Source organism: Vulpes vulpes, chromosome 2 (assembly GCF_048418805.1).
Source record: "Vulpes vulpes isolate BD-2025 chromosome 2, VulVul3, whole genome shotgun sequence".
NCBI classification, from domain to species: Eukaryota; Metazoa; Chordata; class Mammalia; order Carnivora; family Canidae; genus Vulpes; species Vulpes vulpes.
Genome location: NC_132781.1, coordinates 113,123,162 through 113,150,040, shown reverse-complemented (window position 1 = coordinate 113,150,040; position 26,879 = coordinate 113,123,162). Strand labels below are relative to the sequence as shown.

At 43.5% G+C, this 26,879-nt stretch overlaps 1 protein-coding gene across 1 annotated transcript in view; it reads left to right on the top strand.

The window, feature by feature from the left end:
- Positions 1-245: 245 nt before the first annotated feature.
- ITIH2 (inter-alpha-trypsin inhibitor heavy chain 2) overlaps positions 246-26,879 on the top strand; it is a 36,755-nt gene continuing 10,121 nt past the window's right edge. The window contains exons 1-16 of the mRNA XM_026016741.2: positions 246-562; positions 2,266-2,340; positions 3,889-3,921; positions 5,549-5,718; positions 8,413-8,517; positions 9,255-9,417; positions 13,566-13,673; positions 14,356-14,484; positions 15,821-15,937; positions 16,901-17,069; positions 17,672-17,797; positions 19,550-19,731; positions 20,756-20,941; positions 21,321-21,460; positions 22,992-23,161; positions 26,510-26,647. Of these exons, the coding sequence (XP_025872526.2) occupies positions 479-562; positions 2,266-2,340; positions 3,889-3,921; positions 5,549-5,718; positions 8,413-8,517; positions 9,255-9,417; positions 13,566-13,673; positions 14,356-14,484; positions 15,821-15,937; positions 16,901-17,069; positions 17,672-17,797; positions 19,550-19,731; positions 20,756-20,941; positions 21,321-21,460; positions 22,992-23,161; positions 26,510-26,647 (2,095 nt within the window). The 5' untranslated portion in view covers positions 246-478. The remainder of the gene's footprint in view (positions 563-2,265; positions 2,341-3,888; positions 3,922-5,548; positions 5,719-8,412; positions 8,518-9,254; positions 9,418-13,565; positions 13,674-14,355; positions 14,485-15,820; positions 15,938-16,900; positions 17,070-17,671; positions 17,798-19,549; positions 19,732-20,755; positions 20,942-21,320; positions 21,461-22,991; positions 23,162-26,509; positions 26,648-26,879) is intronic.

Below are 26,879 nucleotides of genomic sequence, written 5' to 3'. Positions count from 1 at the left end.
TTTTCCACTTTTGCTATACTTCACTTGCTTTTATTTTAAATAAAAGGATCGCGTTTCCAGAAATGTCATGCTTTCACCCGTTTCTCTGTGACTTGATTTCCCCGTGTGGCTTCCCACCTGGTACTTCAAAGAGGATGCTGCTGCTCTTAGGTCTCTCTGATTCCCAGAGGAAGGGAAATAAGCAGGAGCCAAAGAAAGCGGGTCCCTCTGACCCTGCCTTGTCCTCACTGGCCCCGTGGCTCCCTGTGGCTTCGCTGTTTGAATAACCTCCGGGTGTCCCATCCACCCCCAGGGCTCCAGCTTGAACTCCAGAACAAATATTTGTCCCGTTTTTTTGAACAAAGTTTGGGAGCTTTCTTCTTCTTTCGACTTCTTTTAAAACACGGGCTCTTTCTGCTGCTCCTTTGAACTGGGTTCAGCGAGGGGTAGGATCCCCCCGGACCCCTCACGGGGAGCTTGGCAAAGCTACGCAGCAAAAATGAATCGGCTCATGTGCCTCCTCATCTGCTTCTTTGTTTCTGAAACACAAGGCTTCGAAATCCCCACCAATGGACTTCCAGAAGTAAGTACTTCCAGAAAACTCTTTGCTGTGGGCCTCTACGCAGGTTCAGTCAATAGCCACTGGAAAGGAAAGGAAAGGAATTTTATGATAAAATTCATCTGAGTAGGAGTGTTCACGGTTCTAATTACCCGGAATGGATATTTACCTTTTAAAGGATTAATGGGATTTGCATGAGAATTCAGTCCAATTCAATGGAGCGGCCCCGCGGTGCAACATTTACTGAACCCAGCCGTGCACTCCTTATCCTAACAATGGGGATAATTGATCTAACCCCCCCAAAGTGTGTTGGGGAATTAAATGACATATGTAAACTACCCAGCACAATGCAAGGACTAGGAAGCACTTAATAATTATTAGCTGTGATGAGGATGGCACATCATTATCACTCTTGCACTAAGAGTGTAAGAAAAGCCATTATCAGAGCACTATTGTTCTTCCTACCTACGTGAACAATGAGTCCTGTCATGAAGGCACTTTAAATATTCCTGGTAAGAGAAGGGGGGAGATGGCAAGTGGGCTGTCAGAGTGCAGGAATTCTCTCCAGGGAGCTCAAGGGTTCCACTTTGGTTCCCTGGCCATCCCCAACATCAGGAAAGTCGTGGACTGAGTCATTTTGAAAGTCAAGCAAGAGCTGTTTTGACGCCTGAAAAGGAACGTGAGTTATGGGGATATCCTAAGAGGTGCAGAGGCTTTGTAATGCTTGCAGAGTGGATTACCCACACAAATGCCAAAGAACAGGAGGGCATATTTGCAGGGAAAATTAAAAAAAAAAAAAAAAAAAAAAAAAAAAAAAAAACCTCTGTCTGCTTAGAAATATCTTATTCTCCAATACCCTAAGAATCACCAGAGTGCGTTAGCAATCTCATTGACAGAGCCGGGGGTTGAAGCCAAGACATCCAAACATGTTTGTTGTGCTCTTTCAGTCACTTCTTACCGGTATTCCTTTCTTATCAACATCTTTTTTCAACATTTTTATTTTTAATTTTAAATTTGTTTCTATTTAAGTTCAATTTGCCAACATATAGGTTAACACCCAGTGTTCATCCCATTAAGTGCCCTCCTCAGGGCCTGGCACCCAGTTACCCCATCACCCGCCCACCTCCCCTTCCACAACCCTTTGTTTCCCAGAGTTAGGGATTTCTCATGGTTTGTCTCTCTAATTTTTCCCACTCAGTTCCCCTCCTTTGTCTTATAATCCCTTTCACTATTTCTTATATTCCCCGTATGAGTAAAACCATATGATGATTGTCCTTCTCCGATTGACTTATTTCACTCCGCATAATATGCTCCAGTTCCATCCACGTCGAAGCAAATGGTGGGTATTCAACATTTTTAATTGGCGGAGACCTATGGACACATTTGCCTACTCACATGCTTGCTAATGCCAATGTCTACCCAAACCTGATCACTGGGTTACTATGAGCCCAATCTGTAAGTCCCCATCATCTCCTGTCAAACTAAAAAATTCCTTCGTCCAACAAATTTGAAGATAATAGCTTCCATTTTCTCACCTCTTAGACCAACCAAGCAAATATAAATACATTAAAGAGCTATGTGTTAAAAAAAAAAGGGGGGGGGTTCCCAAAGGTATAGGTAACAAGCTAGAAAAATGTGATGAATGACCTTATGCCTGTCGCTATCTGCCTCCTTTGCTCTAGATCATTTTTATTAATAGAAATAAATATTGTCAATTCTTTTTTAAGTTTGCAGAATATGGAGATCTTGTGGAACTGGCCCCAGGCAAATTTCAGTTTGTGCCAGAGAACCGGAGGTATCAGGTACAGTAAGCCTTAGTCTCAAAAGGGAAAATAAGTAAAAGAGATCATGACTGATGAAGTAAGATTAGGATTAAGATGCTTTTTCCTAGATTTTCTCAGAGCTTGTTTTTTTTTTTTATCATAATGGTCACCTTAGTTCCGTAAAGGATGAATAGCTATGTGTTCTCTTCAAATTTTAAGATTATGGGATGATTTTACTGCCTTTTCAGGAAAGATTTCTTCTGAGGAGGGCATTTTTTTTCCCCAGTGGTGGCAAACACTGTCCACTGAGTATACATTCTCCTTGGACGGTGTAGCCTTGGGATGCAGCCCAGGGAGCATAGGGACTGGCCATGTCCAAAGCTACATCCTGGATGCCGCCAGCAACAGCACAGATGCATCCTGTAATTCATAGGGGTGAATTCTCCAGGAGGCCAGGAAGGGTGTGGCTTCTCCCACATGGAGCCCACGCGCGCTGAGAAAGGGGGTATTTAAGGAAGCAACGCTAAGCTGACCAATGACTTATTTCGTATGGGTGTGAATTTTTTACTTTGTATTAGTCCAGGTTTCTTGTAGACTGATAATATAAAAACCCAATGGGCAAGCTCTCGTGTCATCTAGCCACAAGAGAGAAAACTTCATCGAGAATTGCATTCAAAAAAGTTCAAAAGAAGGTGCCTGTTGACCTCACAATGTCATATAACATGCCCTAAGACCTTAGTTCATCCCAAATCAGGCTAGCTAGCCTTACATCCAGCACCTGACTTATTCTGTTAAAATCCAACAGACATTAGATGTCCACTCATCTCTTTAAACCCAATTCAGCTTTCCATGCCCAGAAGATAGTTCTTCATGTGGATAATTCCCCAGCATAGCAGTGAGGGTATGGGATTTTCCACATGCCAGTCACTATGCCTGGCTCCAGGGCCACCCCAAAAAGGAAATGCCTCAAAATCCCTACCCTAATGTAGCTGAGTCCAATGGAGACAGACATGCACTCCCATTGTCTTGCTTGGAAGGAAGAGCTTAGCTGCCATGAAAACTTAATAAAAGAAGCTTATCTTGTTTGGGGGTGGGCATGAGAGAATTTGTGAAAATCCCCCTGAGCTGAGATCTGAAGGATGAGTAGGGGCTGGGAAGACAAGGGCACCTGGAAATAAAGCACTACAGACCTTGCAAATGGCAAGCCCAGAGCCCCGTGGTGGGCGGGGGCATCCAGATTACCATTCTACTAGATAAGAAAATAAATCAACTAGGACAAAGGGGAGATAGGCCATGCAGCATGAGTTTCATTGAATATTTTCATTTAAAAATATTTGCTCTAGCATTCTATCAAAGAATGGTGTGCTTGCGAAGTGGCCGAGAAGCGTGTTCAGAGAAACACACCAGTGGGAAAACAGTATTTGAGAATATTTGACATTTATGTCTCAGTTCCAGTGAATGAATTGTAACTCAGTATTGAAGGGGGAAAAAAACCTTTTTTTTTTTTGACTGAGAGAAAGCAGTTTTTGTCCTCTAGGTAATAAGTAACATACTTTTGAAGAATGATTGTCTAACTTCCTTCCACAGAGAAGTGTTTTTGGAGAATCTGGAGAGGTGATGGTGAGTTTACTTTGATTTCGTTAAAAATTGATGACCAAATGATTTTCCTGTTACCTATTATCTGGAGATCAATATAGTTGCCTCCTTTGTCTCTATCCCTGAGAGCATTTACCTGACTTTCGAAATACCCTCTTGCCCAATTCTGCCTGGAAGGGTGTCTAGAATTCAATATGAGAAGGTATAGTATATATGTAGCCAGGAGACATGTCACCAGGAGCTGAAAATGTCCTTTCTCTCTGTTTTCTCAAGTTTTGCCAACAACATGGGTTGTTTCATCCAAGCATATGTATTCATTCCAACTTAGCAGTTTTAACTTAAAATATGACACCTAAAGGATTTGGAGGGGGAAAAAGAATGGGAAAGGAGCTCCCAAACATGAAATGGCCCAATTCCCTGAGATGTTCAAAGAAGTCCTTCCTGTGGTGATAAAACACCAAAAGGAAGTGGTTTACGTTGGCTTCCTGCTCTGAATTGACAGAAACTGTTAGAAGCACGCATTTAAAGGGTAGGAAGGGCGAGTAACTCAGCCCGGATTTTGTCTTAGCTTGAGGTGACCTGGCTGTTACCGAGTTGGGAGGCTTACTCTTGGGGGACAAAGTCCCGGAGACGACACTTAGTGTGGAAATAAGCAAATCCTTTTAGAGCAGAAGGCAAAAATCTAACAGGTCACCTAATTGCCATAGCCGTGAAGGAGCTTGCTGTTCTCAGGCATCTCCTGAAAGATGTGTGCTTCTAGAGCCTTGACTTTCAGCACAGTGACAGACTGATTTGTTAGAGGGGAGCTGCCCTAATCAGTAGGGATCGGTAAGATCAGTAGACAAGGGTTAGCAGAGCAGCTCCAAGACTAATCATGACATCAACAAGATACTTTCTCTTCACATTCTAACGGCTGCTCACACCCGTTGTCATATTTGACCCGTGTGTCATATTTGGCTCTAATTGGGGGAAGGAGAAGAGGATGGGGAGAAGATGGCACCATGAAAGATAAGATGGAAGAAGGCAGGGGCACCTGGATAGCTCAGTTGGTTAAGCGCCTGCCTTCAGCTCAGGTCATGATCCCACGATCCTGGGATTGAGCCCTGAGTCAGGCTCTCTGTTCCATGAAGACTCTCTTTCTCCCTCTGCCTCTGCTGCTCCCCCTGCTTATGGTCTCTTTCTTAAATACATAAATATTTTTTTAAAAAATGGAAGAAGGCAGATAGCAGTGTGGGGAAGATATGTGTACTTCCACCCCACTCTACTCTTGGCCATACCCTGCTCTGAAGATACAGCGAGGGTCCCCGAAAACCCTGCCATCCCGCATCCATTCCCTTGCTAGGTCCTGCATTTGAAGTTATTTCTTGAACTTTCTCAATCCAATCTTGCATCCATTTTCTACTATCTACGTCGTTATTTATAGACTCCTAGAGCTGAGAGCCCTCTTAAGAGATCTCAAAACAAAGGCAGGCTTCGGCCTGGCAAGGGGATTCCAAGCCAGGAGGATGCTTTATACTACCTGAGTTATATGCTTAACAATGCCTGAGAATTATGCATAATAAAATGCAGTGCTCTTAATTAACATCAAAAACGTGATGAAGTTCTATGTCATTTTGCTATGAGTAGCCCTATGCTTTCTTGCATGTTACAGGAAGAGGCTGATCAAGTAACTCTTTATAGCTACAAAGTCCAGTCCACTATTACCTCTCGTATGGCCAACACCATCATCCAGACCAAACTGGTGAACAACTCCCCACAGCCTCAGAATGTTGTGTTTGATGTTCAGATTCCCAAAGGAGCCTTCATCTCCAACTTCTCCATGTGAGTAACTCCTATTTAGACTCTACTCAGAGAATCCAACCCCCCTCATACCTAGAATGGACCTTAATGGTCAGTTGCTCCCATGGTTCTCATTCTCAGAGCCGTGGACCCACTGGATGTCAAGAGTCATCGTGGGCTGGGTCCCTATAATTTGTTTCCATTCAAAGTGTCAGAATTTGTGAAGGATTTCCTTTTCATTTCTAAAAAAACTAAAGCAATTAAGCTATCTCTCTGGTAACAACTCTTACTTGGGCATTTTAATGTGCTTTCTGGGGTAGGGGGAGAAATATATGGGTTTGCCATGACTTACAGGAAACCATACACGAGTGCAGAGTAGTTCTGTGTATCCTGTCATGTTTCTCTATGGGGAAAAAAACACAAGAATGACTGATTAAATCCAATCATCTGTCCAGTGATTGAATTCCTCTATTACCCCAAGGACAAATGGCTTATCCAGGCTTGACTTGAATATCCCCTTAATGATAAACTCACTACTTCCCAGAACAATCCACTCAATGATTGACAGGCCTGTTAGAATTATTTCTCATACTTAATTGAAATTTATTCCATTTCTACCCAGTGACTCTGGTTCTGCACACAAAGTTTTTTTCTAATTCTCTGCAAAATACAAACTGAAGGATGTATGATTTCATTTCAAGGATGAAATGATATGCTGTCTGAGATTGACTTCAAAATAATCGAGATGGTGAGCGCAGGGGTAGAGGTGAACTGAGACTGAGTACTGATAATGCTGTGGCTCAGGGATGGTTTCATGGAGGTTTCTTCTATTCTTCTATTTTTTTTTTTTTTTGTATATTTGAAGATTTCCGTAATAAAAAATATTTTTCAACCACTCAAGGCTTTTTTGAAAGTGAGGCCAGTTATATCGTCCCACTTGGTGGCTACATTTTTCAGGGCTAAACATTCCCTGTTCCTCCAAGTGTTTGGATGGCTTCCTACTCTCAGTCATGTAAGTGACCATCCCTAGAGTGTCCACCTGGCCATGTCCTACTCAGATTGCCTAGAACAGAGCACAGGGCTCTGCATACAGTTTGGCTTTTTTTTTTTCTTTTTTTCTTTTTACTAAGACATTAGGTTGAGTTGCTTCTCATTTGCTTTGGTCTTTCACCACCAAGTTAACCAGCAATAACCGTGAATAAATAAAGCATTCCAATAGCATGCACTTTGGCTTCTGAAAACTGTAGAGCTTAACTATATACTCTAAACAAAACAAAGTAGATGGGGAAAAGGCATTAGGTGACTTTGAAATGGTATCCTTTGAATTGGCTTAGAAATTTATTTTTTTTAATTTTTAGGCAACCTGTTCTGAAAATGTAGGAGGAAGAGCTTTTATGTAGTAGAATTATATGACACCGTGTCTGAAAAATTACATTTACAACTATTCTAATACATTTTTATTTTTAAACCACATAACCGGAATTTATTCTAGATACTGCTTATTTCTGTTTTCCTTTATTCCTTTCCTTCTTCTCCACCTCATGTCATAGAAGATTTGAGGTGACAAAAGATAGAATTACAACATATACATTTTTTGCTCTCCCTCCACTCAGGGCTGAATTTATAAGACCAGAGAAGGTAGCCAACTCAATCACCACAGTTTTATATGAACTTCACAAAATATTGCTTCTGCTTTTTTTGTCAAGATTCCAAATATTCTCCCATCAGAGGTAATTTCCTTTAGTCTTAAAGGCTTCTTGGTCTTTGAAGCTGACTATAAGTTGAGGGGAAGAGCGCAGTCCTGGACACATGGAGTCCAGTTCTACCTCTGTCTCTGACCAACTGTGTGACCTTGAGTCACTGTCTCCTGGCTGTGACTTCTCATCTAAATAGGCGGCCTTCAAGTGAGCCTCACCAAGCTTTCCATTGGTACTTGGGATCAGAAACTGGCCCTTACACTGCAGAACGTCTAGCGTTCTCCATATGGTGAGGGATCCTGTCCATTTGAGTGCCATAGGTCCCATTTTACTTCTGAAATCCTGTAATTTGACAGTTCTGACCAATCATTACTTGGAACGCATTAGATGACAGTCAGTTTAATTAAGGTGGGTAGAGATGGAGTTGCAAAGGGAAGTCAGAGGTCCCTAAGGGAGATGTTAGAGGGGTAAACACAAATTTGCTAAGGGATTCCCCAATGCCTCCCTTCATCTTTCCTCACTCTCTTCTACCCTTGCTGGAGAGTATGAGCCCTGGGCTCCTAGAATGATCTTCTAAACAAAGGTAAACCATATAACTAGTGATTTTGCAGGCTCCTCTCCTTGACATATTTGCAATTCAGAAGAGTTACCCAAAGGGGACAACACCTACTCTGAAGGGTAAAACTTAAAAATCAGAATCAATTTTAAACACAAGCGGCAGCATCCAAGGGAAGGCTTTCAGGATGGGCACCTACCTCTTAACTCAACTCTCAGATGAAGAGACTCCTGACTATGAGATAAGCCAATGTCCCCCTTCTCTTCTCTTCTCTTCTCTTCTCTTCTCTTCTCTTCTCTTCTCTTCTCTTCTCTTCTCTTCTCTTCTCTTCTCCTCTTCTCTTCTCTTCTCTTCTCTTCTCGGTGCAAAATGTTAATTGCCCACATTTGCTAAATCTTCTTGGTTGTGTTGTTTGTTGTTGTTTCGTTGAGACTACTATTCAGGAAAACCCAACAGCTCAGTGGCCTCCTGTCATTTTTTTAGGACGGTAGACGGCACAACATTCACCAGTTCCATTAGGGAGAAGACAGTGGGTCGTGCACTCTACTCCCAGGCAAGAGCCAAAGGCAAGACCACGGGGTTGGTGAGGTAAGGGCTGGGCCAGCATGGGCTAAGGTCTCATCCGATAGCTGCTCCCACTCTATCCCAAAGCCCAAAGCATCCTCATTTAACAATCCTGCTGTTTCCTCTTTAAAACTAAACACTTCAAGCAATGATCACAGTAAACTCACTATGTATGTGTTTAAGTAAGGGCTTATGCTGGAAATATCTATTCCACTTGATGTGATCATAGATGTTTTCTTTCTGAAGACTTTCAATGATGTAAAGAATCTCTAGAATGAGCCTCTAGTGCAGTGGAGGCAGTGTGTGCTGTGGCTGGAATTGCCAGTTTGGGTCTGAGCCCAGCCCCACAACTGAGTAGCCATGTGATCTTGAGCTGGTCACTAATCATCAATTAGCCTCATTTGTTGTCATCTGGGAAATGAGAACAATGGTATCCATCCTGCAGAGCTCCCGTGTCAGAAATGATGCATGTCAAGGTCCCAGCATGGACTAGGGATCAGTAGCTGGTAGCTTCCTGCAGATGACGCTCAGATTTGTAAGAAGCTGTGAAAGAAAGAGACCAGGTAGGAGAGGATACTAAACTGTTGGCAGAATTAAAGTTACCTAGAGGTTTCCGTGTCCTCGACTGTACCTGCTGTTCATTTGCATGAACACCCTGAGCAGGCTTGATTGCCCACAAAAGCCTAGGTGCCCTCTGCATAGATGTGGGGTCTCGCTCTCCATCATGGATAGGGTGACTCACATCAGGGTTAAACCTTTAGGAGCCGGGCTCTTGACATGGAAAACTTCCAAACCGAAGTAAACATCCTCCCTGGAGCGAAAGTGCAGTTTGAACTTCATTACCAGGAAGTGAAGTGGAGGAAGCTGGGATCCTATGAACACAGGCTCCATCTGCAGCCGGGGCGACTGGCCAAGCACTTGGAGGTGAGCCGGGTTTTGCAGGGTGCACAGTGACCCCATCTGCTGATGGCTCCTAACCCTGATTTATATGTTCTGCTGGTCACCACTCTTTGTGGTGTTGGATGTATTCAACTCAGCAAGACGGTAAGGTGGACTGAGAAGCTGATGGGTTTGGAGTCCACCGGGACACTTCCTTGGGGATTTCAATGCCAGCTTGGCTTGGCTCTTTATTAGTTGTGTTAGTTTCCTAGGGTTGCTGCCATAAGTGATTACAAACTGGGTAGCTTAAAACAATAGAAAATCATTTTCTCACAGTTTGGGAGGACAAAAATCTGAAATCCAGGTGTTAGCAGAGCCTTACTCCTGAAGACTTGGGGGTCCTTACTCCTGAATCTGTTCCCTGCTTCTCCCAGCATCTGGCAGCTGCTGGCACTCCTTGACCTGTGGCCTCATAGCCACATCACCCCAATCTCTGCCTTGGTGGTCATGCCATGCTCTCCCCTATGTGTTTCAAATCACCCTCTGCCTTCTTATGAGAAAACTCATCACTGGATTTTGGGTCCACTGAATAGTACAGGATGATCTCAAGATCCTTACCTTAAGTTCATCTATGAAGATGCTTTTTCCAGATGAGGTAACATTCACAGTTGCCAGGGATTTGATGTAGACATCAAATTGGGGGGTTCCAGTAGGGTGGGGAGGTAGGGTGCCATTCAACCAATACACTAGCCTTCTGACATGGGACGCATTATCCTGAGTGTCCATTTTTTCATCTGTGTAAAGGGGACGAGAACATATTTTCCATATAATTTATGGAAATAGGTGGCAAATAATAGAAATCAGTGGATATTAATTGTCTTCCTCTGTCACCCCATTGCCCTACCAATATGAACTCACCTTTGCTGTAACATTCATCTGTTGCCCTAAGAACTGAGACACTCTTTGGGGGGCTTGAGTCTTTGTGACATCACGTGAACATTTTGTGTCAGGGGCAAAGCAGAGCCAGAAGCAGCCAAGGAGAGTATATGATCCAATCTGCCTCTCCATTTGACAGAATGGAGATAGGATAGATGATAGGAAGGTGAGGCCTGTAGGCAGAGAAGACTCCAGGGGATGAAGCGATCATGGTGAAATTTCTACTCTAATTTGAGAAGCTGCATATCTGACCAATGGAACCACCCCTTCTTCTCATGACCACTGTGTGGCATCAGCTTGCTCTCAGGGTAGATACCATTGAGTTATTTGGTGCCTTTGTGAAAATTAGGAAAAGATGCCCTTTGTCCTGGCAAATTCAGCCCCATATCAGGACACAACACTTGGCAAGTGGGTTATGGGCTGGATCTCAGCACCCTCGTACAGTCCTGGCTGGGGGCTCTGCACAACTCAACATGTGGCCCTGGCTATTTTTCTAGGAGTAATGATGAATGAGTGGCATTCTCCTTCTCAATCCTATGAATCTCATGGTAAATAGATATGATTAGCATCTTGCCTGCAATGATGCAAGTGCTGAGGTTGTTAATAATAATATTAATAGCAACTGAGTTAATGATATGAGGATACTTCTATAACATTTTAATGAGATGGTGATATGTCATTGACTTCTCCCCACAAGTTGTAAAGTAGATCTCATTAGCCCTGATATACAGATATATATAAATAACTTGCCTAAGGAAATAGCTAAGAAACAAGTAAAATTTGAGATAATGTCTACCTCTGAAACTGTGTTCTTAGCTATAAATCCAAGGATGTAGTTTGAGTCCATAAAGATAATGATTTTTAACATACATACCACATAGCACATAGCACATAAATCTTTCTTATATTTCTGAAATTTTTGTTCATTCTTAAATTTCCCAAGCTCTTAGAAAATCCTTGTTTTTAAAATAAGACGTAGTCTGAATAGCTTAGCAAGAGTGTAAGACAAAGTGGCAAGTTTCCCAAGTTCTAATCCAGAGTCTGCACTCACAGCTGTGAACTCTGGGCAAATCCATTTCCTGTCCTTCAGTGTTTCATCTGTGAAAGAAAGTTGGACTAGGTGAGTCTTCGGGTACTTTCCTGCTCTAACAGCCTACGAAATATATCCATTTCTGAAGAGGCTTGATCTCATCCAGAGATAAATTAAGGAGAAATCATAAAATTAGACCTCCTTGTGTTTATTCCAGAAACATTTTCAAATCACCATCAGAAGGACCACCCAACTGGAAATACATTTTCCTCACAGGAATCAGAGAATACATCACTTTTTAACTCCCACCCCGACCCCCCTGGATATATCAAATATTGGGAATACATTTTATTCCAACATCGGTGTTCCTTACAGAAAAGCTAACCAACATGTCGAGTGACTCAAGGCCACCATGGACTGGTCCCAGCCTATCAGAGGGACCAGCTATGCAACCTTAGATATCCACCCCCAAAGCATAGTGTCCTACTCGATTTGGGGGACATGTCTGCCTCAAATTGAGCACAGGACTGCTAAGAGCTTCTGCGACACTTGGGAAAAGGTCTTCCTGCCATTTGCAGGCTCGTATGGAGAGACCGAACCTTGTCTTGAGTACCCTACATTTGTTTATAGGTAGAACCTTATGGAAGAATGAAAGCAGTGGCCCCAGTTTTCTGCAACTCCCCAACTTTTCTCCCTTCCCTCCAGGAGCTGCTCAATCAACTACCTGAAATGGCTGGGTCAGACTGTCCTGGGATGTCTGATTCACCTGATTTTGTGTAGATTTAGTTCTTACCAACATGGAGAATCCAGAGCTAACAGAAATCTTGGAGGCAAATTAAGCTCAAATCTTACACTGTAATTTGTAATAACCAAGAAAGAAAATGTTGGCTTTGCTTGGACAAGTGTACATGACTTTATGAAAGCACATTTTTTTAAAGATTTTATTTATTTATTCATGATAGTCACACACAGAGAGAGAGAGAGAGAGGCAGAGACACAGGCAGAGGGAGAAGCAGGCTCCATGCAGGGAGCCCGACGTGGGATTCGATCCCGGGTCTCCAGGATCGTGCCCTGGGCCAAAGGCAGGTGCCAAACCACTGCACCCCCCAGGGATCCCTGAAAGCAGATTTTTTTTAAAAAATCAGGAGCCACTTGGGTGGCTTCAGTCAGTTAAGCGTCTGACTCTTGATCTCAGCTCAAGACTTGATCTCAGGGTTGTGAGGTCAAGACCTACATTGAGCCCCACCCTGGACATGGAGCCCCACACACACACACACACAAAAAAAAAAAAAATCAGAGAAAAATTTGGCATGATTCCAAAGCCAGTTACTTCCAAAGGGGAGAGAACTCATCACTATTATAAATGATCCTAAATGAGGAAGAGGCAATAAGGAAACAAATGTGCATAGGGCTCTATCTCATGGCCTCTCATTTAAGTGGGTGTGTGCAAAAGATGGGAAATCTCATGAAAAACATATAGGATACTGTGGCATGGGGCTAATGAATAGTGTGGTGAAGTCAACTGAAAAGATGAAGCAGAAGCTATTGGAAGTCAAGAAGCAGTGTACAAAGTATTAGGAACTCGGGCCCTAGGTTTGAAGCCTGGTTCAGCCACTTATAAGCTGGGTCACTATGAATCTATTTCTTCATCCATAAAATAAACAATAGCAAATAAAACAACAGGTAATAAGAATATAAGAGTTAAATGAGTTCATACATACATAGTGCTTAGCAGAGTACTTTGAGTCTACAGAGAGAAATGGAAGCCATGACTATGGTTTTTCCAAGGATCACCCAAACGGATTTCCTCCTGCTTAGCTCTGTTCAGAGTACATAGACAGTAAAGGAATAAAAAAGCCTTGGGCCTTCATTGACAGATGCACAGACTAAGTGCAGAATCATTTCGCAATGGCTTTCCTTTTTTTGTTTCCTTTGACAACGTGAATACTCTTATAAACAACAACAACAACAAAGAACAGGATAGAGATGGAGAATAAGACAAGAGAAAGGAAGTACTGAGTTGCCCAATGAGTCTTCAGCCCACGTACTGAGATGAATCATATCCCGTGGCAGGTGAGGTGATCGTGGAACTGTGCTGGGTCATCTCTGGGAAAGCTTGAAGATGAGAAGAACAGCAGAGGGTGTAGCAATTGTACTTTTTCCTCAAAAGAAAAAATGCCTTGAATGATAGTTTGATGCTTTGAGTAATTTTCTTTCTCATCTCCAGGTAGATGTGTGGGTTATTGAACCTCAGGGAATACGATTTCTTCATGTTCCTGACACATTTGATGGCCATTTTGATGGTGTTCCAGTCATATCTAAAGGACAACAGAAGGTATCATATGTAGTGCCTGTTGCAGAGAGTCTAAGTGGCCACGAGCTCATGAGTTCTTTGCCCCTCCTGTGCTCTGGGGAAGAGAAAAGTGCTCAGGTGGTAGACTCTGTGATGGAATAGAGATCCCTGAGCAGAATCTAGCATCCCCACCATCTACAGAACACCAGTCCCAATTGCTTCATTGCATTTTGACCAGTGACCATCCTCTTTGGGGCCCCATTTCCCTCAAGTCATGGGCTTGACCAGGAGCTAAAAGACAGCTTTCTTGTAATACATGATAGGTTTTCACTGGTCACAGCAAGAGATACTCAGCTTAATTCTCTTCACTTTGTGACCAATAAGAACCAACAGCGGAGGCATCAAACTTCTCTATGGACCTTTCACCAACTCTTTCTCAAGCTGGTAGCCTTCTCTTTGATGGGGGAAGGAGGGAGAAATTCTTTGGGTATCTTAAGAAGTCCTAAAACTTGGGCAGCAGCACCACGGGATGGTAGATGCACCTTCCCAGGCCCAGCACCATCCCTTGTGTTGGAAATGGGGCTGCTGATGCTGCCTGGAGGCAGGCTGGCCATTGAACCATGGGGATAGCTCTTCCCCTGTGTGCATGGGAAGGTGTCACCCCTCGCCTGGGGAGGGAGAGGCACAGACCATGGGCTCCAACATCCATCACTGTTCTTTCCAGGCACATGTGTCCTTCAAGCCCTCTGTGGCCCGGCAAAGAAAATGCTCCAACTGCTCCGAGACTGCAGTAGATGGAGAGCTGGTGGTGATGTATGATGTGAACAGAGAAGAGAAGGCCGGAGAACTCGAGGTGGGTGAAACCAATCTCTGAGAGAACCGCCATGCTGAGGCCCAACAGCTCCCTGGCTTCTAGGTGGCTCCTAGCTGCCGAGGAAAGTGTCTAGTGGCAGAGAAGGGACTAAGTCCTATTTCCCTAAGTGTTACTAAGCATCATCTTTTCATGTCAAGAAAACCAAATAGAGTGTCCTCAAGTTTCATATCCTTGTCCCAGAAAGATGCTTCTAGGCCTTATATGAAATACAGTATGAAATTCACAAAATGGGAATTTTGGATGACCTTTGAAGGCCCTTTGCAACTAAACTATCAAAGAAAGCAGAGAGGTTATGGGGCTGGGTGGACGGAACAACCAAGAGAAAGATCTGGGCTAGTGGCAGATTCCAGGGCTAATGTTCATTTGAGAGATTGCTTCCTTCCTTTCCCTTTTTGTTGTGTCTTAAGTGTATGTCTGTATTTCCCTTGTGCTAAGGTAAGAGCCCTTAGAGGGTATCCAAAAGCCTGTGCTTCTGTCCAGGATGGTGGTACAGAAGCATCCACAGGTATACATTCCACACCTAGGCCTTGTACCACCTTGATAGAAACAACCATAGGACAGTGGAAAGAGAACTAGAGGAGCCAGGCATTAGGGCCCAGAGAAGACAAAGACATGGAATGGCCTTCTAATAACTTCAAGAAAAATCCAAACCCCCTAGAGTACTGATAAAGGTCTTCATGATCTGTCCTGCTGACTCTCCACCTAATTCCTCAAATTCTTTAATTCTACAGCCCTTGTGGTGGTGCTGAACCACTTACAGAGCCCCTAGTGTGCCATATTTTCTCACCCTTGTCTGGATCTCTCTTCCCCACTCTTAACAGGCCAACTCCAAACTCACACTCAAGTCGAGTGTAGATCCCGTTTCCTTAGGAAAGACACCCCCAATGTGAGTCAGATACACATCCACTGGGTGCTCTCAGAGTCCTTTATTTTCCTGACCATAGCACATAACAAACACTGTGCTACAGTTGCTTCCTACTTATCTGGATCCTTGGCTGGCCTGAGAGCCCTGTGAGGGCAGAGACTTTGCCCCATTGGCTGTTGGTTAACAAGGTCCCTGAAAGCAGGTTCCTCAGAGGACTAGGTGGCTGGAGGGGAGTGAAGTGAAATGCCCTGGAGAGTGAAACTACCCAGAGAGCCTGGGCCTTCCCAGGAGAGGAGTGGGGGAGAACAGGAACGAGGAGGGAGAGACATGGATGGATACGGAGCCTCTCCTTCATGACCAGCATGCCTCCTGTTCCCCCAGTGCTCGCCTCTTCTTAGTCCCTAGACCCCACCCCTTCCTACCTTCTAAATATTGTGCTCTGTTTTCCAGGTATTTAATGGATATTTTGTCCACTTTTTCGCTCCTGAAAACCTGGACCCAATTCCCAAAAACATCCTCTTTGTCATTGATGTTAGCGGCTCAATGTGGGGAATAAAAATGAAACAAGTGAGTACCTCCCTGTTGGCAGGGGTGCTTGGGGCTCCTCGCTTTCTCTGATCCCCTCCCAACATGGCAGACATTCAATGCACCTTCCTCCCCCCTCACCCACCAGCCTCCCAGGCCTCGTCTTCATCAGCTCAGGCTGCTCAAAGAACCACAGAACTGGTGGTTTATGAACAACAGACATTTATCTCAAAACTCAGGGCTCTGAAAAATGTCATCTCCCTTCCTACTTGCTGGGTTCACTCTTGCATTTCATAGTCTTGCTCTGCGTCTGCGTAACGTTTTACTTTACCATCTTGCCATTGTTCACAAGTGACTTTGAAACCCTTACAGGTGCATCTCTTCAGTGCACCGATGGAGGAGAGAAATTCTGAATGTGGGAGATGCAAGGGCCAGTTGCTGGCCATGTTCTTCAATAGATGAGGGAGAAGGAAAGCTAGCTCCCCAGGGGATGGATGCGCATTCTATAGAAATACTGCTAGTTCTCCTAGATTATGGGGCAGGAAGGCAGGAGACTGTGGAAGTTTTCTTCTGATTGCTTTAATTTGTCAGTGAAGTTGGAATCCAGGTCGGGAGCTGAGACAGGAAGAGAGAGGTGTTGGTAGTCTGAAGAGAAAGGAGATGAGAAATAGCAATTTAAGAGAGAGGGCGAGTCTCTGGACTTTGATTCCTAGCCACTACTAAGGGGGCGCTTGAAGTTTGTGATTCTTAACTAAATCTGAGACGAGTCAAAGTAGTTGTACACAGCAAAATAAAACAGTCAAAGCTTAAGTATCGAAATGCAGACAGTACATGTTCAGGGTAAGTGACAGACAGGTCAGTGTTGACCGAGGTGGTTTTCTGGAAGAATTGTCATTCTTGAGTTTGTACTTGGAAGATGACAAGATGAATCCTTGGTCCTCCCTCTTTTCTTCTGGGGCTTAGATCTCATGGAATAAGAGCCTTCTCCATTCTTTTTTGAAATAGACAGTGGAAGCAATGAAGACCATACTGGATGACCTAAGAGCCGAAGACCAGTTCTCCGTGATTGACTTCAACCACAATGTTCGCACCTGGAGAAATGATTTGGTCTCAGCTACTAGAACACAGGTGACAGATGCCAAGAAGTATATTGAGAAAATCCAGCCCAGTGGAGGTGAGTGACTTTACCCTAGAGGCCACTGAGAAACGTTCACAGGGCTCAAATCGTCATTCGCTTAGGAAGTCCCCTTCCCTCCCACGGTGGTCTTTGGCCCGCCTGCAATGGCCTGCCATAAGTAGTGATGTACTATTACATGATGAATCTTAACTTCATGTGAAAGCACAATGTATGACCTATCCCACACAAGTCTGTAACCTTTCCAGTCTCCCTCAGAAAAGGGTCACAGAGGGTCACACTAGCCTTCTTATTACTCTCATAGCAAAAAATGCAGCTGTCCACAGACCAGTGACCCAGCACGTCAGCAAGGCTGCTTTGCGTGCCTTCAGTCTGGTGTTTAACAAAATGACAGATGGGTGCTTTGAAAGGACGAATTCATCTTTCAGGGATTAGTTCACTCCAAAGTAACTATTTTATTCCACTGGGGAATCTTGACCAGCGTGGGGAAAATGTGTGTCACTTGGAAAACAGCCAGATTTGGGAGCTGAATAAATTATGCATGAGTCATCATCAGACAGATGTACCTGCACCCAGGATGTGATGGTTTTTGTGCAAAAAGAGGGCACATAACGGAGCGGCACATCCTGTCACCCTCACAGGCACAAATATCAACGAAGCACTCCTGCGTGCCATCTTTATTCTGAATGAAGCCAATAATTTGGGATTGTTGGACCCTGAGTCAGTCTCTCTGATCATTTTGGTTTCTGATGGCGACCCGACAGTAGGTAAGTAGCACTTCAATTTTCTGGTGACAAATGTTTTACTCCTGTTTCTTGGGAATGTGATTTGCTTAAAATGGAAAATCTGATGGCACTTGCCTGAGTTTCCAAACCATCTTAACCCCATGGTTTCTAAAAGGAGGCTTCTTTTAACCCTGGAGCACTCACCCCACTGAAACCCAGTCCCAGACATTTTTTTGGGTGATGCTCTTAAAAGCACCAGTTTCACCTCCACAATGTGGGGAAACTTGAGTGTGAATTGTAATAGCCTGTAGCACAGTGCACCATGTAAGATGGTGTAGGGGAGGGTGTGGGATGAGCATGCGTCCCAAGCCTCCAGAAGACCTCTAGGGTCTGCAGGAACATTCCCTCCTTCTCCACACATCCCACCCTGGCCCCAGTCACTCACGGCAACTGGAGAAAGTATGTCCTTCTGATACACCTGTACACGATGCATTCTTCTCCACAAAATGGCCCAACATCTCCTGGCTACTGTCATGTGCCATTATTTTGATCTGCTTCATTTGTGTCCTTAAACTGGCAAATACAACAGTGCATGCTAGATTGCATCACAGTCTGCCACATGGACAAGGACCCGTGCTGAATGCAGCTCTGTGGAAGGAAGATGAGTGGGCCAATCATGACAGTGGCCACTGGTGTTTTAGTAAGACAAGAAGCAATCATTTTATTTTTTTCCTTTTTTTTTAAGATTTTATTTATTCATGAGAGACACAGAGAGAGAGGCAGAGACATAGGGAGAGGGAGAAGCAGGCTCCTCTCAGGGAGCCTGATGCAGGACGCGATCCCCAAGCCCTGGGGATCCCCAAGCCCCAGGCCCTGAGCCAAAAAAGGCAGATGCTTAATTGTGAGCCACCCAGGTATCCCACAAGCATTTTATTAATAGTGAGACTAGAATGGGGGTCGTGAGGTAGTATTTGTGGCAGATTCAGTGTTTCTTCACTCTCAGATCAGATTGCTTTTAAAATTCAATTTGAGGGGCCGCTGGCAGGCTCAGTCCATGGAGCCTGTGACTCTTGATCTCGGAGTTGTGAGTTCGAGCCCCACACTGGGTGTAGAGATTACTTAAAAATAAATTAATAAGATCTTTAAAACAAATTCAAGTCGAGGATAAAATCGTAAGGAAGAAAAGGATGCGTAGCAAAAAATTAAGTCCCTTTCTTATTTCTGTCCCTTAACCACCCAGTTCCTGTCCCTGGAGGCAATCTTTGGTTAGCAATTTCTCGTGTATCATTTTAGAGATTCTGTGCATATGTGTATACTTCCTATATATTTATATGTGAATATATACATATATACACATGTACATGCACACATACATGCATGTCGGTATGCAGATACATCCTACTTACACCAATCTTTACATTGTTCTCTCCCCTTTAAAAATGTGTCTTTGAGATCATTCATTATAAATACATAAAGAGTTTCCTTGCTCTTTTTAATAACTGCACAATCTCTCACAGTCTGAATGTGTCATCATTTAACCAGCCTCCCTTCCTTGTGTACATTTGTTTTTAAGATGTTGCTACTCCTAATGATTATGCTAGGTATGATTGTCCGTACTTCATTTCCCTATATGTGAGGGCAGCTACAAAAAAACCCCTAGAAGTTGAGTCTCTGGGTCAAAGGGTAAGCGCATTTTTAATTTGACAAATTCTGTTAAACCACCTTCCGCAGATTTTCCAAAAACACTGTGGCATTGCCCCTCATTCTTTTCCTTTCTGTCATCATCAACTTTAGGTGAACTGAAATTGTCAAAGATTCAAAAAAATGTGAAGCAGAACATGCGAGACAACATCTCCTTGTTCAGCTTGGGGATAGGATTTGATGTTGATTATGACTTCTTGAAGAGACTATCCAATGAAAACCGTGGAATCGCGCAAAGGATTTATGGAAACCAGGACACATCTTCCCAGCTCAAAGTAACACTTTTTTTCTGTTCTTTCTTCTTCCTCCACTCAAAATCATTCAACCAGCAGTATCTGATGCCTAAAAGAAGACGGCCAGATTTGAGTCACAATTGTCATCATTTCTGCTGCGTTAGGCCGTGAGAATGAGAAAGTCTTCGATTCCTTTCTCACCTCCTTTTGCTTGTGCATCTGCATTGACAATGAGGCGGGAGATGAGAGAGAGATGGGCACACACTCCCTATGCCCTGAGCAAGACTTTCCAGGCGTTATCAAACCTTCTGGGCTTTCCAGTTCCACTAATACACCTGGTCGTTCTTACCGTCATGGCCATTGTTCCCCCTTTAAAGTGCATTGGCGTCTTGGTATCAACTTTTTATAATGCAACACAGATCAAATGATAGCTTGTAAGTGTCCTTAAAGGTAAAAGAGACAAATTACTTGTTTCGTTTGACTACATGGACAAGGAAAAGATGGAGGAGAAGAGGGACACACTTCACGCCACCCTCTGTCATTTCCAGGCTCCATGGGTCAGTTGCAGGCACCATATTTATAGTCAGGGACAGGAAAGAGATAAGAGATCATTTGGGAATATCAACTCAGCTGACTTTTCTTATTTTGAGTATTTATGAGCTTTTTATGCTGACCATAAAAGAAAAAAATGCACTAGGCTCTCAAGTCAGAATAATATTCTTAACAATTTTTTAGTTTTTCCATACCTCAGTTCATCTGATAATTGTGAGAATTCTCCTGGTCCCATAGCTTTCTACAGAGATTATGTGAGGATAAATTAGGAGATGCCAGCTAAGCATTGATTAAGTGTCTGACTCTTGATTTCAGCTCAGGTCACGATCTCAGGGTCAGGAGATGGAGCCATGAGTTGGGCTCTGAGCTGGGTGTGGAGCCTGCTTAAGATTCTCTCTCTTTCCTTCTCCCTCTGCTCCTCCCCCCTCTAAAAAAAGTGCTTTAGACCCATGAAGTGGTATGAAAATAATGATTTCTCTGTTTTTTTGTTTGTTTGTTTTTTAATGAATTATAGAAATTCTACAACCAGGTCTCTACTCCCCTGCTCCGGAACGTTCAGTTCAACTATCCCCACATGTCAGTATCAGATGTCACTCAAAACAGTTTTCACAACTATTTTGGAGGCTCAGAGATTGTGGTGGCGGGAAAATTCAACCCTGATAAATTGGAGCAGTTACAGAGCATCATCACTGCAACTTCGGTACTTCCGCTTATCTGCTTATTTTCAAAAATACTAATCGGTCCCCTCGAAACAGTCCATCTTGTATATTAGCCGGTTAATATTTTGCATTCCATGAATCTTGCATGTGGAATAAAATCAATAAAGTGAAAGAGAAGACATGAGAATATCTATGCCATGGTCAAAGCCATTCTGTAAATTCTTCCCTTTTCATCCCAAAGCCAATCCCAAACCTTGGATGTATGCACTTACTTCCTCTTTTGTATTTTTTGAATTATTTTGCATTTCCCCTGAAGTTATGTAGCTCCCTGATTCACTCACAGTAGATATAAAAAACATGGCTTGATTAACTGTAGTTTGGCCCCCTCGATGTCTTTCAACTGAATCTTCCATCATCCAGGCTAACACGGAGTTAGTCTTAGAAACTCTGGCCCAGATGGACGACTTGGAGGATTTTCTATCAAAGGAAAAGCATGCAGATCCCGATTTCACCAAGAAATTGTGGGCCTATCTGACAATCAACCAACTTCTGGCTGAGCGGTAAGAAGAGTATACATAATGGGGATTTGCAAAAGTAAGAGGTCTGCCTTGAGTATTTTGAAGTAATACATAAAAAGGATGTGGAACCCAGAAAGGCAGCAAATTAATTCAGGCTTTGGATGGTCAATTTCCACTGGTTCCAAACACCTGAAGCAAAGCTGAGTTCACTGTTTTTCCTTCTTTTATTGAGGTCTGACATACATAAAGTGGGTGAAGTGCATGACTTTTAAGAGTACAGTTCAATGAATTCTTATATATGCGTCACCCATGTCATCACCACCTGGATCATTAGAGGCCACTTCTGTCCTCCCTGAAGGGTCCCTTGTTCTCCCCACAGAACCCCCACCCCCACCCACAGTGGAAACCACTGTCACCATCATTTAGTTTTCTGTGACCAAACGTCTTGTAATGATACAACCCATATTCTTGTTTCTGGCTTCTTTCACTGAACACGGTGTCCATGAGAATCCATCATGTTGCTGGGGGGTGTATCAGTAGTTCATTTGCATTTAGTTACTTTTGCAAAGTTTGTAGGCCAACGAGGAATTTATGATTATAGTGCCACTGAAGGACACAGCTCTCTCCTCCATCACTGGCTTCTCAGCCCCCCCACCCCCAAACTGCCCAACATAAGAACTAGGCTTCTAAGCAGTGCCTCATTCTCTGACCACGAGCAGCAGGACAAGTCGCAGGTGCTGACGAAGAGAACCACCATGCCCAAGCCCCCTCCCACCTACCAGAGCACATTCCCGGTAGGACGGAGCAGAGTCTTCCGAACTAGGTCAGGGAGACATGAAATACAGTGGTGGGACCGTACCCACAGAGGAAATCCACGGTGTCCAATTAGGAAGCAGCCACAGGGCTGTAGTGGTGGCTTTCAAGTGAGCGAGAACCATCCCTGCCCCTTTCAGAAGCATCCTGGTGCCTTCATGGCCAAAGTACACATACCCCACGCCAGGCTGGAGTTAGAGCATAGGGACTTTTAAGAAACAGTCCCTGTAAAACGGATGGGTGGGTGCCGGGGGCTTGGGGGGCAGGACGACCAGGCGTCACACAGGAGACCTTTAGGGCCGTGAAGCTGCCCTGCATGATTCGGCAACAGTGAACACGTGTCATTGTACGTGTGCCGGAGCCCATAGAACGTACCCCAAGAGCAGACCCTGATGTAAACCACGGATTTGGTGCTGATGAAGTGTCAGTGCAAGTTCACTGGTTGTAACAAATACACCACTCGGGTGGGGGCGGTGTTGATATTGGGGGCGACTGCAGTGTGCGGCGCAGGGAGTATATGGGACATCTCTGTGCTTTCCCTTCAATTTTACCATGAACCTAAAACCCATCTGAAAAATGAAGTCTGTTTGAAAAAAAAAAAATCCTTAGGATGGCATGGCTAAATAAAATACAAGCTTCGCAGAGCCAGTTAGCGTTCTTGTACCTTGTGGTCCCCAGGGTCCCAGCTGAGCCCCGAATCCGTGGGGCGTGGGCCTGAAGTGCGGTAATGTTCTCGAATGCCTCTATCTCCTAAATACAGAAGCCTGGCTCCTACGGCTGCTAGCAAAAGGAAAATCACAAAAACCATCCTGCAGATGTCTCTGGACCATCACATCCTGACCCCGCTCACCACGATGGTGATTGAGAACGAGGCAGGGGATGAGCGCATGCTGGCCGACTCCCCGCCGCAAGACCACTCCTGCTGCTCAGGTCAGTGCTCCTGGCTGGTGGAGAAATACGACAGGTCAGCTGTATTGTATTGTATTTTTTATTTTTTATTTTTTATTTAAATTCAATTTGCCAACATACTATATGAGCACCCAGTGCTCATCCCATCAAGTGCCCTCCTGCATGCCCTTCAGGGGTCAGCTTCCTCAGCCGACTTCAGGGTGCTCCCTCCTCTGCCTCTCTCCCCCTGCAGCCCTCCTTGTGCTCCCAGTCCTGTGTCCCGGGGGTCTGAGCTCTTCCTGTGGATTTACTTTGAGAGAGTCCATTGCTGTGGTCTTAGAACATTTTTGCTCACTTAGCTCCCAGAGGAATTTTGAAGACCTGTGGACCCCTACACACATGCTTAAGTCAACATTGAACCATTTTGCACCATGCTTCAGTAGTTGCAATGAATTTAATTTGAGGCATAGTGTAAACATTGACTTTTTGTTGTTGTTGTTAAAGATTTTATTTATTTACTCATGAGAAACACACAGAGAGAGGCTGAGACACAGGCAGGGGGAGAAGCAGGCTCCCTGCAGGGAGCCCGATGGGGGACTCGATCCCGGGACCCTGGGGTCACGCCCTGAGCCAAAGGCAGATGCTCAACCACTGAGCCACTCAGGCGCCCTGACATTGAACTTTTATTTTTATTATTTTATTTTTTTTGAACTTTAAAATAAAACTGTTACATCACTGTTTTTTTTTTTTTTCATACATCACTGTTTTTAAGTGTACCCAAGGACACGGGATATCAAACTTAGTACTCTCCATCATCCATTAAAAAATACATGAACAAATTCTGTTTTAATTGCTGGAAATTTTATAGTGTTTTCTTTTCTAGTTGAACTGGTATTTCCATTTCTGGCAGAATCATGTCTCAATGTAATAAATACACTGCTACCCAGGAAAGTCTTTTATTGATCATCCTGCCCTTCTGCAAGAAAAATGTATACGAATTTAAATTTTTTTCAATTTCTTGTGGCCATTAGATTCTGAATGTTCAAAAAATTTTTTTAGATTTTTATTAAATTTATTTATAATAATAAATAAAATAATAAATAAAAATAATAAATTTTATTAAATTTATTTATAAAATTATTATATTATTATAATATATAAATATCTAATATACAAATGATATATAATAATTATTATTATTTAATTTTATTAAATTTATTATTTATTAAATTTTATTATATTTTTTTCTAGAGTTTTATTAAAACTACTACAAGTAGGGCACCTGGGTGGCTTCATTAGTGAAGCTTCTGCCTGCAACTCAGGTCATGATCTCAGGGTCCTGGGATCGAGCCCCACATCAGGTTCCTTGCTCAGCGGGGCATCTGCTTCTCCCTCTCCTTCTGCCTCTCCCCTTCTTGTGCTCTCTCTCTCTCTCAAATGAATAAATAAAATCTTTAACAACAACAACAAAAAGCTACCACAAGTAGATAATTGGTCAAAATAGTGTACAACTATTATACATTCAATATCCATAAATAAAATTTTATTGGAAATCATCTTTTAATGAGAAAAAAATGTGACTGTTTTTTTCGAGTATCTATGGGTGAATGCTATTTATTAATAGATTGAAAGAGATCAGATTCAGTGTCAATGCTAAAGAAAAAATTTTAGGGGAACCCCCTGGCTCAGTCAATGGAACATGCAACTCTTGGTCTTGGGGTTGTGAGTTCGAGCCCCAAACTGGGTGTAGAGATTACTTAAAAATAAATCTTAAAAATAAATCTTTCTTAAGCCTAAGTCTTGATAAATCTTGTTGACACAGATAAGTATATAGGAATGGAATGAATTTGGTTACAGCAATTGTCACTCACTTATAACGTCTTCAAAGTTATATGCAAACTCACATAGGATGTAGTATTCAAAAATTATTTTTTTTTAAATTTTTATTTATTTATGATAGTCACAGAGAGAGAGAGAGGCAGAGACACAGGCAGAGGGAGAATCAGGCCCCATGCACCAGGAGCCTGACGTGGGATTCGATCCCGAGTCTCCAGGATCGCGCCCCCGGCCAAAGGCAGGCGCTAAACTGCTGCGCCACCCAGGGATCCCTCAAAAATTATTTTTAATGATCTAATGCATGACAGCTCACGATCTACTTCAATTCTGCTTAAAGCAAAGAACTGGAAATTGTCTGATTTGCAAACCAATCTGTTTTCCTGGCAATGGATTGGAGTCATTGCATTTTTCGGCACTACACCAATTTTCCCCAGAGGATTTTGGTGAGAGAGCAAGCCTTTCACTTCTAAACTAGTATAAAGAGTTTTCTTAGGAAAAGTGTATGTGGAAGCCGAGAACCTCAAAATTGTCATAAAAGCCACCCATGATTTCTGTGTCCTGTGGAAAGTCATAAGGTGTGCCCAGGGGCCCATGTACCAAGTTTAAAAGATGTGGCTCATCACCTTATTTCTGCTCTCGCTTTCTTAGGGACTGTCCTGCTGAAACAGTGCTGACAATAGCCTGCATACCCCGGAGGGAACACTTTACACATTATCATTTTGTGCAAGTGACACGCCAGCTTTACTGCAGCGATCCAGGGTTCAAGGACCTCTTACCTCTGGGTGCTGGTTGTAATAGCCTGGGTGCCACAGCTAAATTTATCTCAGGAGAAACTCACCCTAGATAACCTGGCATTTATAAGTGATTTTAAGATGCCTAGGTGAACTGCCATTTGTTTTCTCAACAACAAGAAGGCTGTATATCGGAAAGTAAAATGGACTTTGTTTCCTTTCTTTTTTTTTTTTTTTTTAGGTTTTATTTATTTATTTGAGAGAAAACAAAGAGAGAAAGAGAGAGAGAGAGTACAAGTGGGGGGGAGTAGAGGGAGAGGGAGAGGGAGAAGCAGACTCCTCATTGATCAAGGAGCCCAGTGTGGGGCTGGATTCCAAGACATTGAGATCATGACCTGAGCCAAAGGCAGATGCTTAACCAACTGAGCCACCCAGACACCCCTAAAATGAACTTTTTGTAACCAGAAGGGGAAACTACTTGGTTGAGAAACTCAGTTATTTAGAGTTTTTTGGTGAGGAAATAGGAGCAGATCCAGGCAGAGACCGACTATAATCCAGGACTTCTCCAGGGGCTGCTGTGGACAACTTTCTCCAGCCTCTGTGAGGCAGTTCCTAGAGCCCCAGTCCCAGACTCTTCAGAGAACCCTACGGCAGGCCCATAAAAACAGAAGGAGCTGGAAGAGAGAAAATTCTGGAACAAAATTAATGAGAGAAAACCTTAGCTGAGAACACAGGGTCTGCATAAAACAAATTCTTGAAGTTGTAAGAAATCTCTCTGGGAAAGTAAGCTTGGAAACTAACAGAGACAGGTTTTTCCACACAGGTGCCCTGTATTATGGCAACAAAGTTGCTTCAAATTCAGTCCCATCTTGGGTCAACCCTTCCCCAACACCCAGGATCCCAATGCCGGTGCTGGGAGCTCAAGTGCTGGAGGCCACACCTCCCCCACATGTGATGAGAGGTAAGAGACCTTTACCACTGCTTTCACGTCCTGCTCCCAATCGGATCACAATCCTGTGGAGCATATACATACATTCGAGAGGTCCTGGTAAACCAGATGACTTTTATGGGCATGGTTGACCTCCAGTGAAAGAAGACAGTTGTGTGTGTTCATCAGCTTGAGCCGCCATACCCAGAGCCCCTAGCTGGGTGGTCTAAACAACAGACGTTTATTTGTCACTATTCTAGAGGTA